The sequence below is a fragment of the Saccopteryx bilineata genome, chromosome 11 (assembly GCF_036850765.1).
Source record: "Saccopteryx bilineata isolate mSacBil1 chromosome 11, mSacBil1_pri_phased_curated, whole genome shotgun sequence".
Lineage (NCBI taxonomy): Eukaryota > Metazoa > Chordata > Mammalia > Chiroptera > Emballonuridae > Saccopteryx > Saccopteryx bilineata.
In genome coordinates, this window is record NC_089500.1 from 77,102,862 (window position 1) to 77,115,822 (window position 12,961).

Consider the following 12,961-nt stretch of genomic DNA (forward strand, 5'->3'; position numbering starts at 1 on the left):
GAGTTCACAGCTGGGGACGCCCCCCCTCCTAGTGGAGCCCTCCCCCCCTTTTTCTTTCACATCCCAGTGAATGGAGAGCTTCTGTCCCAGTGGGGGAGGAGGCACTCCCCCGAACAGCTGTCCCGTAGGAAGCGGGCTGAGTCTCCCCATCGGTGCCACAGGTGTCCTCACCCCCCCACCCCCACCCCCTGACAGCTGTCCCGTAGGAAGCGGGCTGAGTCTCCCCATCGGTGCCACAGGTGTCCTCACCCCCCCACCCCCACCCCCTGACAGCTGTCCTGTAGGAAGCGGGCTGAGTCTCCCCGTCGGTGCCACAGGTGTCCTCACCCCCCCACCCCCACCCCCTGACAGCTGTCCCGTAGGAAGCGGGCTGAGTCTCCCCGTCGGTGCCACAGGTGTCCTCACCCCCCCACCCCCACCCCCTGACAGCTGTCCTGTAGGAAGAGGGCTGAGTCTCCCCATCGGTGCCACAGGTGTCCTCACCCCCCCACCCCCACCCCCTGACAGCTGTCCCGTAGGAAGAGGGCTGAGTCTCCCCGTCGGTGCCACAGGTGTCCTCACCCCCCCACCCCCACCCCCTGACAGCTGTCCCGTAGGAAGAGGGCTGAGTCTCCCCATCGGTGCCACAGGTGTCCTCACCCCCCCACCCCCACCCCCTGACAGCTGTCCCGTAGGAAGAGGGCTGAGTCTCCCCGTCGGTGCCACAGGTGTCCTCACCCCCCCACCCCCACCCCCTGACAGCTGTCCCGTAGGAAGAGGGCTGAGTCTCCCCATCGGTGCCACAGGTGTCCTCACCCCCCCACCCCCACCCCCTGACAGCTGTCCCGTAGGAAGCGGGCTGAGTCTCCCCGTCGGTGCCACAGGTGTCCTCACCCCCCCCACCCCCCACCCCCGGTCCGCACCTCCGTGGACAGCCGGAGCCACCACAGCAGGCGGGAGCAGCTCGTGGGGCAGTGCTCAGCACTCTGTCTCTCCCCCTCGGGAAGCAGCTTTCATGGATTGGTTCTCAGAAGGGAATTGTATCGAGGACGACTACGGCGAAGTGACAAGGCCTTGCGCATCCCCCTCATCGTTGCTGGCCTCTGGGCGCAGTAATTCCGTTTCCAGGAAACCAGTTCCGCGAGTCCCCCAAGGGCGGCTTTGGAAAGCTGAGGGAGATGGGGTCTGGGGACCACAAGGTAAAGAGCCCCTTCTTGATAATGGTGGGAACAGGACCAGACCACCAGGTCCTCGGTCCCACAGAAGAGCCAAGGTCTGCAGAGGGACGTGAAGAAATTTCATTGAAAACCGAGTCTTAAAGACACAGCAGCAGAGTTAGGAGGGCGGTGAGGAGCTCTCCGGCCTTTGTTGGAAGGCTGGTGCGTGTCCAAGGATCGGGGCCACCTTCTTCCATACTCAGTTCCCTAATGCCTGCTGACCCCAGGACTTGTAAAGGTCCTTGTGAGGTGCTCTGTCCCCCAACACCTTCCCCTTAAGATGGTAGAAATGCTAGGCATGTGGCAAAGCCCCAGGCGGGTACCTGGGGACTCACCTGGCACAAGCTGGAAAAGTCAGAAGACCAGCTTGCAAATCCCCCCGCAGAAACTGTGGTCAGAAGAGCCGCGCACTGGAATTCAGATTCTGCTCCTCTAGAGAGCTGCTCTGATGTCTGTGGCAGAGTCAGAGCTAAACAAGATACAATCATTTGAAAATAAAACAAGGCAGGCGATTGCACATTAAGAATAAGTGAGTTGCTTCTTTTGAAAGCAAAGATCTTTGTTTCATTTTTAATGGTCTTTTACAAAGCAAAGGTGTGACTGTCCACTTGTCTTCATAAGGTATCAGCTTGCTACACCCTCGCATTGACAGAAATACGGGCCATATATATATATATATATATATATATATATATATGGATAAGGTTATAAAACGGGGTTTGGTTAGGCAGATATGGTTTGTTGTTATATTGAGATTATTACTACTCAACAAAGCCCCTTTTAAAAACTTTCTATTTAAGCCCTGGCCAGTTGGCTCAGTGGTAGAGTATCAGCCTGGCCTGCAGGAATCCCGGGTTCGATTCCCGGCCAGAGCACACAGGAAAGGCACCCATCTGCTTCTCCACCCCTCCCCCTCTCCTTCCTCTCTCTCTCTCTCTTCCCCTCCTGCAGCCAAGGCTCCATTGGAGCAAAGTTGGCCCGGGCGCTGAGGATGGCTCTGTGGCCTCTGCCTCAGGTGCTAGAATGGCTCTGGTTGCAACAGAGTGACACCCCAGATGGGCAGAGCATCGCCCCCTGGTGGACGTGTCGGGTGGATCCCGGTCAGGCGCATGCGGGAGTCTGTCTGTCTCCCCGTTTCCAACTTCAGAAAAATACAAAACAAAAAACAAAACAATTTCTATTTATTGATTTTAGAGAGAAACAGAGAGAGAAAGAGAGACAGAGAGAGACATTTTTTTGTTCCACTTATTTATGTTGTTGGTTGATTCTTGTATGTGCCCTGACCAAGGATGGAACCTGCAACCTTGGTTTATCAGGATGATGCTCTAACCATCTGCGCTACCCAGCCGGACACTCCTTTCTTTACTTTTCTTTCTTTTCTTTTTCTTTTTTAAATAAAATGTTCTACCTTTATGCTGGTTACATTCTAATGTTCTTTAACCTTTTATTTTCTTGCAAGATAATAGTTGGAGAGACTGCTGTGTTTTGCCTACAACTAGCCACAAGGGATTTTGAAAACCAGGAGAAAACTATTTTAACCGGAGACTGTTGCTATATTAACCCACTGGTGCGGAGGACTGTGAGATTTCTTGGTACGTGCCCTCTGAACTGTTTCTGTTGTTGCTGTCACAATGTTGATGTATAAGCTGACCTTTAGAATGACCAGCGTTTTAACAATATGCACATATCAGGCAATACATTCTTTGAAATGCTTCAATTTGGTTTAAAAAGAATTAACACAGCTTACTAGTTTTTTTTTTTTTTTTTAAATTGTTGGGCTCTCCCCCAGCTGTTGTTGCCGTATTATTTTAAGGATAAAAAAAACACCACGCTTAGATGTTCAATATTCTTGAAGAAACTGAAAATTACATTAAATTAAATGACTTACTGTGTTAGGAAATGTCAGACACGGTGCTTGGGGAGAAATGATTATCTCCTTAGGTTGTTGAACATCTTGAAGAATAGAAAAAATAACCCGGCAAGTAAAAGAAAGGTAGTAATTGTTAACTGCCACATGTCATACTCTGCACGCTACTGCTATTTTTTTTAAATTAGCAAAAAAACGTATTGATAATTTTATTAGAGGACAGGATTGACTGACACTTTACCTTTTAGTCTCAAATTCCTGCCCTAATACATATGAACATTGACGGATTATTGAAAATCATCTCCATTCAATAGCAACTGGACGCAGATCGTTTTTTTAACTGACACAATAAAGTGAATATAAATGATTATTTCCTGGATTTACCAGATTAAAAAAAGTTTGTGTGTCTATACATTTCATATAAATTCTGTTCCGTATTGAGAGTAAGGACACTGTAACCCTTCAGTGTATTCCTCATACCGCTGAGATCGAGGTGGAGACTTTTACGTATTATGCATAGATCACCTAATTTATCTACAAACATACTTAAAGACTAACCAAATGTCATCGTGCCTTTAAATCTCTCTGAAGATGAAAGGTCCTCATATCCAGCGTTGTCATTTACACTGTTGAAGGGATAACTTTCATAGGAGACTTTAAAGGTCTTTTTCTTCCCCTCCCCTGCTGTGTCCTTGACTCACCTATCTTTGTACGAGTCATTTAATAACAAAAGAAACAGGAATCCCCTTCACACTAAAAATGATGAAATCCACACTTTGTGAAATACTGTCAAGTACATGATAGTATGTCTGTTTCGGTAAAATATGTTTTCCTGCATTTGCACACATATTTCTAAACCGTAATTGGCACGGAGAAAGCGTGCGTTTAATTCTCCCCATGTTCCTTACTTGTTAGATGATTGTATCATATGAAAATATGGAGGGGCGCTTCATTTGTTCCTTGCTCCCTTGTCGACCGTGACTCCGACTCTCTAGCTTGCTGTAATAACACAGGAAACTCGCGAGCAGAGACGTGGGCCCGACGCGCAGACATTTTTCATTCCACGGCATCTCGGGGAACTTTGCAGGTGTTCAGGGACACACCTCCATATCTTCATCAGATAGTTCTCTCTCAAGAGAAAAAAGCAAAAACAGAAACGTATGACACCAGATAAAGAGAACGTTGGGTCCAAGAGGACGAGTGTGTCTGCGCCCCGAGGCCCAGGCGCAGAGACAGACGCTGCGCTTCCTCGTGGGCTCTGGTCCAGGCCGCCACGGTGTTTGGGAGGAGAGGTGTGTCTGGGAGCACTTCCTTGGCCCCATTCTCCTCTGCTCCTCGCACACGTCTGCGCCTGTTCCCCTTACTCGGACGGCTCACGGAATGCCTGTGAGCCTTTATTGTTTCCTTTTACTTTTTTTTTTTTTTTACCTAAAAAGAGAGCTGAGGTCTTGGCTGCACTGCCATTTTGTACCTATAGTTTGGCTGCGTGCAGGTCAGTGTGCGTGACCCTTTCAGACTCCTGCGTAACATTCTGAAAGCGAAGAGGTAAGCCCGGCAGTCACGCAGGAAGAGCATTGGAGGCTGCACACCTGGCTGGGTGACTCCTTACACAATTGCCAATAACTGGTGTAACAGGCTGAGGAAACACGCCATCCAGAGGGATATATGACTAAGAGGAAAAGCATCCAATTATTAAAATAGAATGATAGGACTTTATTTTTTTTGTATTTTTCTGAAGCTGGAAACGGGGAGAGACAGTCAGACAGACTCCCGCATGCGCCCGACAGGGATCCACCCGGCACGCCCACCAGGGGGCGATGCTCTGCCCCTGGGGGGGGTCGCTCTGCCGCAACCAGAGCCACTCTAGCGCCTGGGGCAGAGGCCAAGGAGCCATCCCCAGCAAGCAGGCCATCTTTGCTCCAATGGAGCCTTGGCTGCAGGAGGGGAAGAGAGAGACAGAGAGGAAGGAGAGGGGGAGGGGTGGAGAAGCAGATGGGCGCTTCTCCTGTGTGCCCTGGCCGGGAATCGAACCCGGGACTTCTGCACACCAGGCCAACGCTCTACCACTGAGCCAACCGGCCAGGGCTGATATGACTTTTTAATAAGCCAGCTGCCCTAGAAGTATTGTGTTGGTATAGTTTTAAAGTGTCCCAAATAGATTCTATTTTCCCCAAATTAGAAAAGAATGGATTTCTTTATGACACGTTCTTGAAGGTTGTGTCTCTGAAGTTTAACTGAAAAGGATGACAAAAGAATTTATTCTGTCTCCACTCCCTAAGTAGAAAGATATGTTTTGACAGCAATGACCAACGACATTGAATTTAGAAAGTGTTATTCCCATTAAAGTTTATTTTCTAAGTAAAATTAAAAAAAAAAGAGAAAATGTTTTTGATGTTTGACTAAGCTGGCAAGTTCCTTAGGAAAGAGAGAGAAAAAAAAAATCATGTGCTTAATTTTATACCTTTAGTTAACCAGAGAAAGTAAATTTGAATACTGTGAGGATAATTGAAATCATATTGATCGCTTGACTATTTACTAAATTGCCTTATACTTGATAAATTAAAATTCAATTCATAAAAGATAAGGTGGGACCAAGCTACTTAGCTGTTATGTGACTTTTTAAAAAACAACAACAACAACAAAAATGTGTTTAGGAAAGCAAATGTTTTCCCTGATATTTAAATGAAGATGGATGGTATTGGGTTTAACTGCTAATTGGCAGCCCCAGCAGAGCTAATATCAGTCAGAATGCATTTAGGAGGCCCCCATGGAAGGGAGACAGCCACTTCGCTTGATGTTAGGAAGATAAAAAAAACCCAGAACAAAACATTTTCAAAATAGGAACACAGAAAGACGACTCACATTAGCAGAAGGTGATATAGACGGCGGCCTCTCTGGGCAACTCTGGCTTCATTAAAAAAAAAAAAATCTCGCCCTGGCTGTTTGGCTCAGTGGTAGAGCGTCGGCCTGGTGTGCAGAAGTCCCAGGTTCGATTCCCGGCCAGGGCACACAGGAGAAGCGCCCATCTGCTTCACCACCCCTCCCCCTCTCCTTCCTCTGTCTCTCTCTTCCCCTCCTGCAGCGAGGCTCCATTGGAGCAAAGATGGCCTGGGCGCTGGGGATGGCCCCTTGGCCTCTGCCCCAGGCGCTGGAGTAGCTTTGGTCGCAACAGAGCGAGGCCCCGGAGGGGCAGAGCATCGCCCCCTGGTGGGCAGAGCATCGCCCCCTGGTGGGCAGAGCATCGCCCCCTGGTGGGCGTGCCGGGTGGATCCCGGTCGGGCGCATGCGGGAGTCTGTCTGACTGTCTCTCCCCATTTCCAGCTTCAGAAAAATACAAAAAAAAAAAAAAAAATCTCAGCGCCCCAAACACAGGCTGAGAATAGATCTTCCTCTTTGTTCTGGAGTCTCATCTTATCCACCTGCCGTGCACGGCCAGGTGGCCCACAGTAGACAGCGCCAACGTGATGTGCTAACCAAACACCCCCACTGCTGGGAGAGCCCGGGGAGGACCCGGGAGGAGTGGGGGGGGGGCGCACCTGCGTGTGTCTGAATGACGGTTTCACAGTTTCTGACACACCCCCGCGTTGGTTCACCGGGAACGGCAGTCCCGAACACCCAGAGGGCTCATGTGGTGCGTTTCCTTCCAGGAATCTACACGTTCGGGCTGTTTGCCACGGACATCTTCGTCAACGCTGGGCAAGTGGTGACCGGGAACCTGGCCCCCCACTTCCTGGCCCTCTGCCAGCCCAACTACACGGCGCTGGGGTGCCAGCAGCTGACGCAGTTCATCAGCGGGGGGGAGGCATGCACGGGCAACCCGGACCTCATCATGAGGGCGAGGAAGACGTTCCCCTCCAAGGAGGCGGCCCTCAGCGTCTACGCCGCCATGTACCTGACCGTAAGTCGAGCCTGCTAGCCGGCCCTTCTCTCTCTGTCCCTCTCCCCCCTGGGGCAGGGGCAGCAGGGACCCCTTTCCACCAGAAGGGAAGTCCCACCAGCAGCTTTGCCTAGGCCGCTGAAATGAGGTTGAACAGTGGCTCTCGGTGCCGTGAATGCAATGCAGTTGGTTGACGCTCGTGAGATTACGCCTAGGTCGAGGGTTGCCTTAAGGAATAATTCACTAGCACTTCTGTTGGAGATGTTTGAGTGAAAACGAGTGTGTCCTGTCGCAGTCCCCAGAACCGTGGAGTAGCACCGGGAAGAGGAGTAGCAAGCTTCTGATACCCCTTGGCGGGGCTCAGAAAGGGGCCCTCTTTCCCTAGAAGGGTCTCTTCTGGTTGGTCACTGTGTCGTCACCATATTGCAACCAGTCTTTTCACATCTGCCTGCAGAACTGACCGAGATGTCCACATTGGTTACAGTTGCTCCTTGATTTTCCAGTAGTTGCTGTCGTTTTAGTGTAAGAGTCAGGCCCCAAGTGACTGCGGCGACCTTCGGACCCACGGGCGGAACTGAGGGGTCACAGCTGCGTGTCACAGTCCTGCAGTCTTGGAAGAGGGGCCTTGGCAGGCAGCTCTTGAACCCTCTCATTTGTGTCTTCAGCCTGTCCCTCTGCCGCCAGTACCCGTCTGCCTTGCCAGTCTGGGGTTGGACCCCATGCCTGGGCACTGTAGGCTTTTCCAAAGCTGCAGTGAGACGTTCGGGGAATTTAACTGTCTTTGGGGTCCTCCTTGCCCCTGGTGCCAAGGGAGCCTTCTGCCTCAGCCCACTGGCAAGAGAGCTCAGGACTGACTGGAAACCAAGTTTGATCACATCGAATGACTTCAGGAAACTCAGAATTATTTTTACCCTCTGAAAGCCATTAGATGATGGAAGTGTTTCTTCCGTTCCTAACTCAGTCATGTCAGATTACTGTAGTTCCCCATGTATAAGAAGCATATTTTTTCAAAAACATCTGTGGTCTAAAAATGGGGTGTATCTTATACCGCGGTTGTAGATTTTTTTTTTTATTATACTTGAACTTCCTGCTTTTTCGCGCTTGTTTTTGCGTTCATTGTCGAAGACAGTGATTCATCATCAGACAATGATGAGGACGAGCTAATGGATGGGAGTTTTGACAGAGATGAGGAGGTGTGTGAGTTTTATGATGAATACAACTTGAGTTCAATAACTTTATGTAATATTTTTTCCCCCAAATTTCGGACCCCCAAATTAAGGTGCGTCTTATACCTGGGGAAACACGGCATGTCTCAGAGTGGAAAGACTATTCGGTGATACCCTGTGACACCCACTTGAGACCAGAAGTAAAGATTTCTAAGTAAAGGACCATTTAGGAGGGTATATACCATGACACATCACGTTCATAATGGCGGGAGCTTTTTGGAGGTCAGAAGTTTATGCATTTTACCATTCTAAAAGTTTTTAAGCCAAGCTAATTCTATGCCTCACTGCCTAGACTTAAAAATAAAAAATCCCAACAAGGAAAGGGGTCGGGGGAGGTGGAGGAGGCAGAGGGGGAGAGATGGTGATGGGGGGAGACTGGACGTGGGGTGGGGAACACACAGTGCCGTAGACAGATGATGGGTTGCAGAATTGTAGACCCAAACCTAGATGATGTTATCGAGCCATGGCACCTCAAGACTTTTCTAAAACTGAGAAAGGAACAGACTGTCTAAAAGTAAGAAAACAAGAATCCCATCCAGAAGAGGTTTAGCGGTTGAGGGATCGAACCGCACCCTGCCCACGCTCTCTTCCGCTGGGCCCCGCCTTGTGTGTGGTTTGTGGGTGACATCTCCCCTCTCTTCGTCTCTCCTGGGCTCCCTCCTCTTCTCCTCAAATCCCTCTCATCCTCTAGCCCAGGGGGAGTCCACCTTTTTATGCCTCCCGCCCACTTCTGTATCTCTGTTAGTAGTAACATTTTCTTTTTTCTTTTTTTTTTTCATTTTTCTGAAGCTGGAAACAGGGAGAGACAGTCAGACAGACTCCCGCATGCGCCCGACCGGGATCCACCCGGCACGCCCACCAGGGGCGATGCTCTGCCCATCCTGGGCGTCGCCATATTGCGACCAGAGCCACTCTAGCGCCTGAGGCAGAGGCCACAGAGCCATGCCCAGCGCCCGGGCCATCTTTGCTCCAATGGAGCCTTGGCTGCGGGAGAGGAAGAGAGAGACAGAGAGGAAAGCGCGGCGGAGGGGTGGAGAAGCAAATGGGCGCTTCTCCTATGTGCCCTGGCCGGGAATCGATCCCAGGTCCTCCGCACGCGAGGCCGACGCTCTACTGCTGAGCCAACCGGCCAGGGCCAGTAGTAACATTTTCTAACTGCCCGCCGGTTCCACAGTCATGGTGATTTATAAAATAGGGAAGTCACTTTACTTTTATAAAATTTATAAAGCAGAATCACAGCAAGTGAAAGCATATAATAATCATTACTTACCAAGTACTTTATGTCGGATTTTTGCTAAGTTTGGCAGAATAAATCTTTATAGAAACGACTTACTCTAGTTAAATCTATCTCTTTATTTATACTTTGGTTGCTCCGCTACCTCCCACCATGAAAGCCGGAGCGCCCCCTAGTGGGCGGGAGGGACCCGGTTGACCACCACTAGGGGGAAGTAGGGACCAGGCTGACCACCACTAGTGGGCAGGAGGGACCGGGTTGACCACCACTAGTGGGCGGGAGGGACCGGGTTGACCACCACTAGTGGGTGGGAGGGATTGGGCTGACCACCACTAGGGGGTGGTAGGGACCAGGCTGACCACCACTAGTGAGCGGGAGGGACCGGGTTGACCACCACTAGTGGGCGGGAGGGACCCGGTTGACCACCACTAGGGGGTGGTAGGGACCAGGCTGACCACCACTAGTGGGCGGGAGGGACCCGGTTGACCACCACTGCTCTGGCCCGTCAGCTCCACGGGCTGCTTCCCAGTCTTAAGACCAGATGTGAACTCGGGAACCCAGGCATAGTCTTTCTCCGTTCACCCAACGGCTGGACTCCGTGTTCCACCTCCCCGGGAAATGGCGAGAAGCATCCAGCCTTCTAGTGCCGAATTACGGCTGAAGCGAGTCAGAGGTCATAAAATACTTCTCATTCCTTGTCATCCCGTTGAAACCTCACGTTCACATCTGTTACAATATCTGGGTAGGAAGTGCCGAGATGCCTCCATCCGTACACCTGTGCGATCCAGGCTACTCTGACCCCGGTTCCATGCTTCTCTTAGCTCGAAGAGGTGATCCATCTCACCGTGTGACCAAGGTTCGTCCATGGTGGTGAGTGCGCTCGTGTGGGCAACTACTCGCTTGGTCTCGTCATTCTGCCAACACAATGCTCTCAAAGGCTTTGCCAACGGTGAAGGCACTGGAAACGTCTTAACACCTCCTCTCGCCCCTGGTCTGCTGGCATTTGTTGTAGCACCTTCTCACCTGATTTGCCTCTTAGTGATAAACCACACTGCACTAGTCTGTAGTGTAGGTTTGGAGATGCTTGTAGTAACAACAGTGTTTATTGGAGCATTTACTATGTGTCAGGCACTGTGTGCTACACTGTTGCTAATATATATATCATATATATATATTACTAATATTTCTTTGTGTTTTATTAAACTTTAGTCTCTATTTATTATCCTTAATAATTTGTACTAATTTATTGGGTTCTCACAATAGCTCCTTGAAGGACGTTTCTACTATTATGCCCATTGTACAGATGAAGACAAGGTGAATGAAGTGGCTGGCCCACACCCATAGACGCCCAGATTGCCGCCAGCACAGTGGTTTTGCATCATGCCCCTGAGAGGGAATCGTTAGGTCAGTCAACCCCGACGGGTGGGTGGCCAGGTGACTCCCCTCATGCACCCTACACAGTCTCAGCATCCATCGAGCTTAAAGTCCAGGGTTCAGGTGGCAGATGTGCTCAGAGAAGAAACACGTAACAACATCCCAACACGCAGGCATCTTCCATCAGTGAACAGCGCTGAGACTCCCAGTCAGGAGCCTGTGTGTGATGAGCCTGAAGGGAACCGCTGTCTTTGGAACAATAGATTCTGTTCTGTACTCACGGCTTCCCCCGCTCCTCAGCCAGCCCAGTGTTTGTGTGTGTGTGTGTGTGTGTGTGTGAGAGAGAGAGAGAGAGAGAGAGAGAGAGAGAGAGTGGGTGGCTGCCATGGCAACTCCGTGGAACTCCTGCTGCGAATGTGGGCACTACAGGCAGGCTGGGCTGTTATATTTGAACCTGTAGGCATATATATCTTTTTCCCGGCTCCACTGGAGACACCTTGGGAAAACTTTGTAAGAGAAATTGCCGGGGTATTTCAGAGTAATGCAATCTCATGAAATGCTTGGCGGAATTTTGATAAGTAGGTGAACAGGGGGAAGTACCATATATATACTCAGTAGCCTCTGTGGAAACAGATGTGTTGCCGTATTTGGGTAGAGAGGTGTTTGCTGAATGTGGCGTGGATGTTCTGAACAGACGTCAACAGGTAAATAAGAATAAACGAGCGGCAGTGTATTCGCACACGTGTGAATAAGAGGTCGGGGATATTTTCTGATGCTTCTCTTTGTGGGTTAGTAAGTACAATTAAGGAACTTGAACTCTCTCACTGGATCCATAGTTCACTACCACGACCCTCTCTCCCTCCCCTCCCAGGCCCGCATGACCTCTGTGTATTTAAATCTTTTATCTGACACATTAATGCTTTCCCATGCCAACTCAGGCCCTGGTGTTAAACAATGGCCCATAATAATAACACTATGACAACACTGCTTTGAAACTGCACACACGCCACTTGTTAACCTTGCGCACACGCAGCTGTTACATAGTAAGCAGTCAGTGATTAAAGGCACAAGGGTCCCCTGAATCGTTCCTGTAATTTTGCCTGTCTTCTGTCAACGACCCTCATGTTTATAATGGTATCTGCTCTCCAGTCACGTGACAGAAGTCTCAGTGTGGTCCACATGTCTGAGAACCACTGAGCAGCACAAGAGGTCTTAACATCCTTCCAGCCAAAAGCCAGGGGCTCCCTCCCCGGTCAGTGCACGTGGGCTCCTTGTGGGTAGGAATGCTAGTCCGTCAGGCCCTCTGAAATGCTGGGAGATGGGTCACAGGGTCGCAGTGATGTGTCAACAAACTCCAGCTTGGGGATGGCTGGAGACACCTTGCACATGCTAATTGGGAGACAGGACTCACTCTTACAGGGCCAAAACGATGCTCGGACCCACATGATGGCCGTGGTAGGCCCTCGCCACTTCCATGCCTTCACGGTCCCCTTCTGCCGTTGAAAATACATATACAGCTAGTGTTCAACTTATGACGACGATTGGTTCTGACAGACCGGTTGTAACACGATTTGATCATAAGCTGAGTAGGCTATATGTACAGTACTGTGAAATGATGTTATAAAAATCTTTAAGTCATATTTTATCATAATTTTCTTTCATTATTATCATAATTTTCTTTGTTCATTTTATGCCATTTGTATCATCTCTACACCATTTTGTTTTTTATTTTTACATTCGTCAGGTTTAAGTAAAACACTGCATTACCAGTACAACTGGTTTAATATTTGCAAAAACAATTTCCTCTTGGTAGACATCTTGGGAGGGGTTTGATGAAAAATATCCAAGACACAAAACACAAATCGCTGTACTGAGTCTGGGATAACAGTTGAAATGGTGCACGCGGAGACGGTAGTGCTGCCGGAAGCTGGTCTGCACTGTCGTACGCCCAGCTGGGCAACGCTTGCGCTGCCAGACGCGGAGCAGTCGTGGCTAACGATTGTGGTCATAAAGTTGAATGGTCGTAAGTTGCATAGGTCATAAGTCAATCAATATTTGTATATATATTTACGACTTCACTGCTATGAAAACACATTTTGTAAATAACATATAGTAAACATCCTCTTTAAGCTAAATATTCATTTTTCTTTTCCTTCTGATTTTAAAATAAATTTAGACAGTGTCATG

At 49.5% G+C, this 12,961-nt stretch overlaps 1 protein-coding gene and 1 non-coding gene across 2 annotated transcripts in view; one reads left to right on the top strand and one right to left on the bottom strand.

The window, feature by feature from the left end:
* PLPPR5 (phospholipid phosphatase related 5) overlaps window positions 1-12,961 on the top strand; it is an 89,175-nt gene that overhangs the window by 28,140 nt on the left and 48,074 nt on the right. The window contains exons 2-3 of the mRNA XM_066246542.1: window positions 2,656-2,788; window positions 6,711-6,961. Of these exons, the coding sequence (XP_066102639.1) occupies window positions 2,656-2,788; window positions 6,711-6,961 (384 nt within the window). The remainder of the gene's footprint in view (window positions 1-2,655; window positions 2,789-6,710; window positions 6,962-12,961) is intronic.
* Window positions 9,227-9,302, bottom strand: TRNAA-CGC (transfer RNA alanine (anticodon CGC)). The gene has a single exon. It is a non-coding gene; the product is annotated as a tRNA-Ala (tRNA).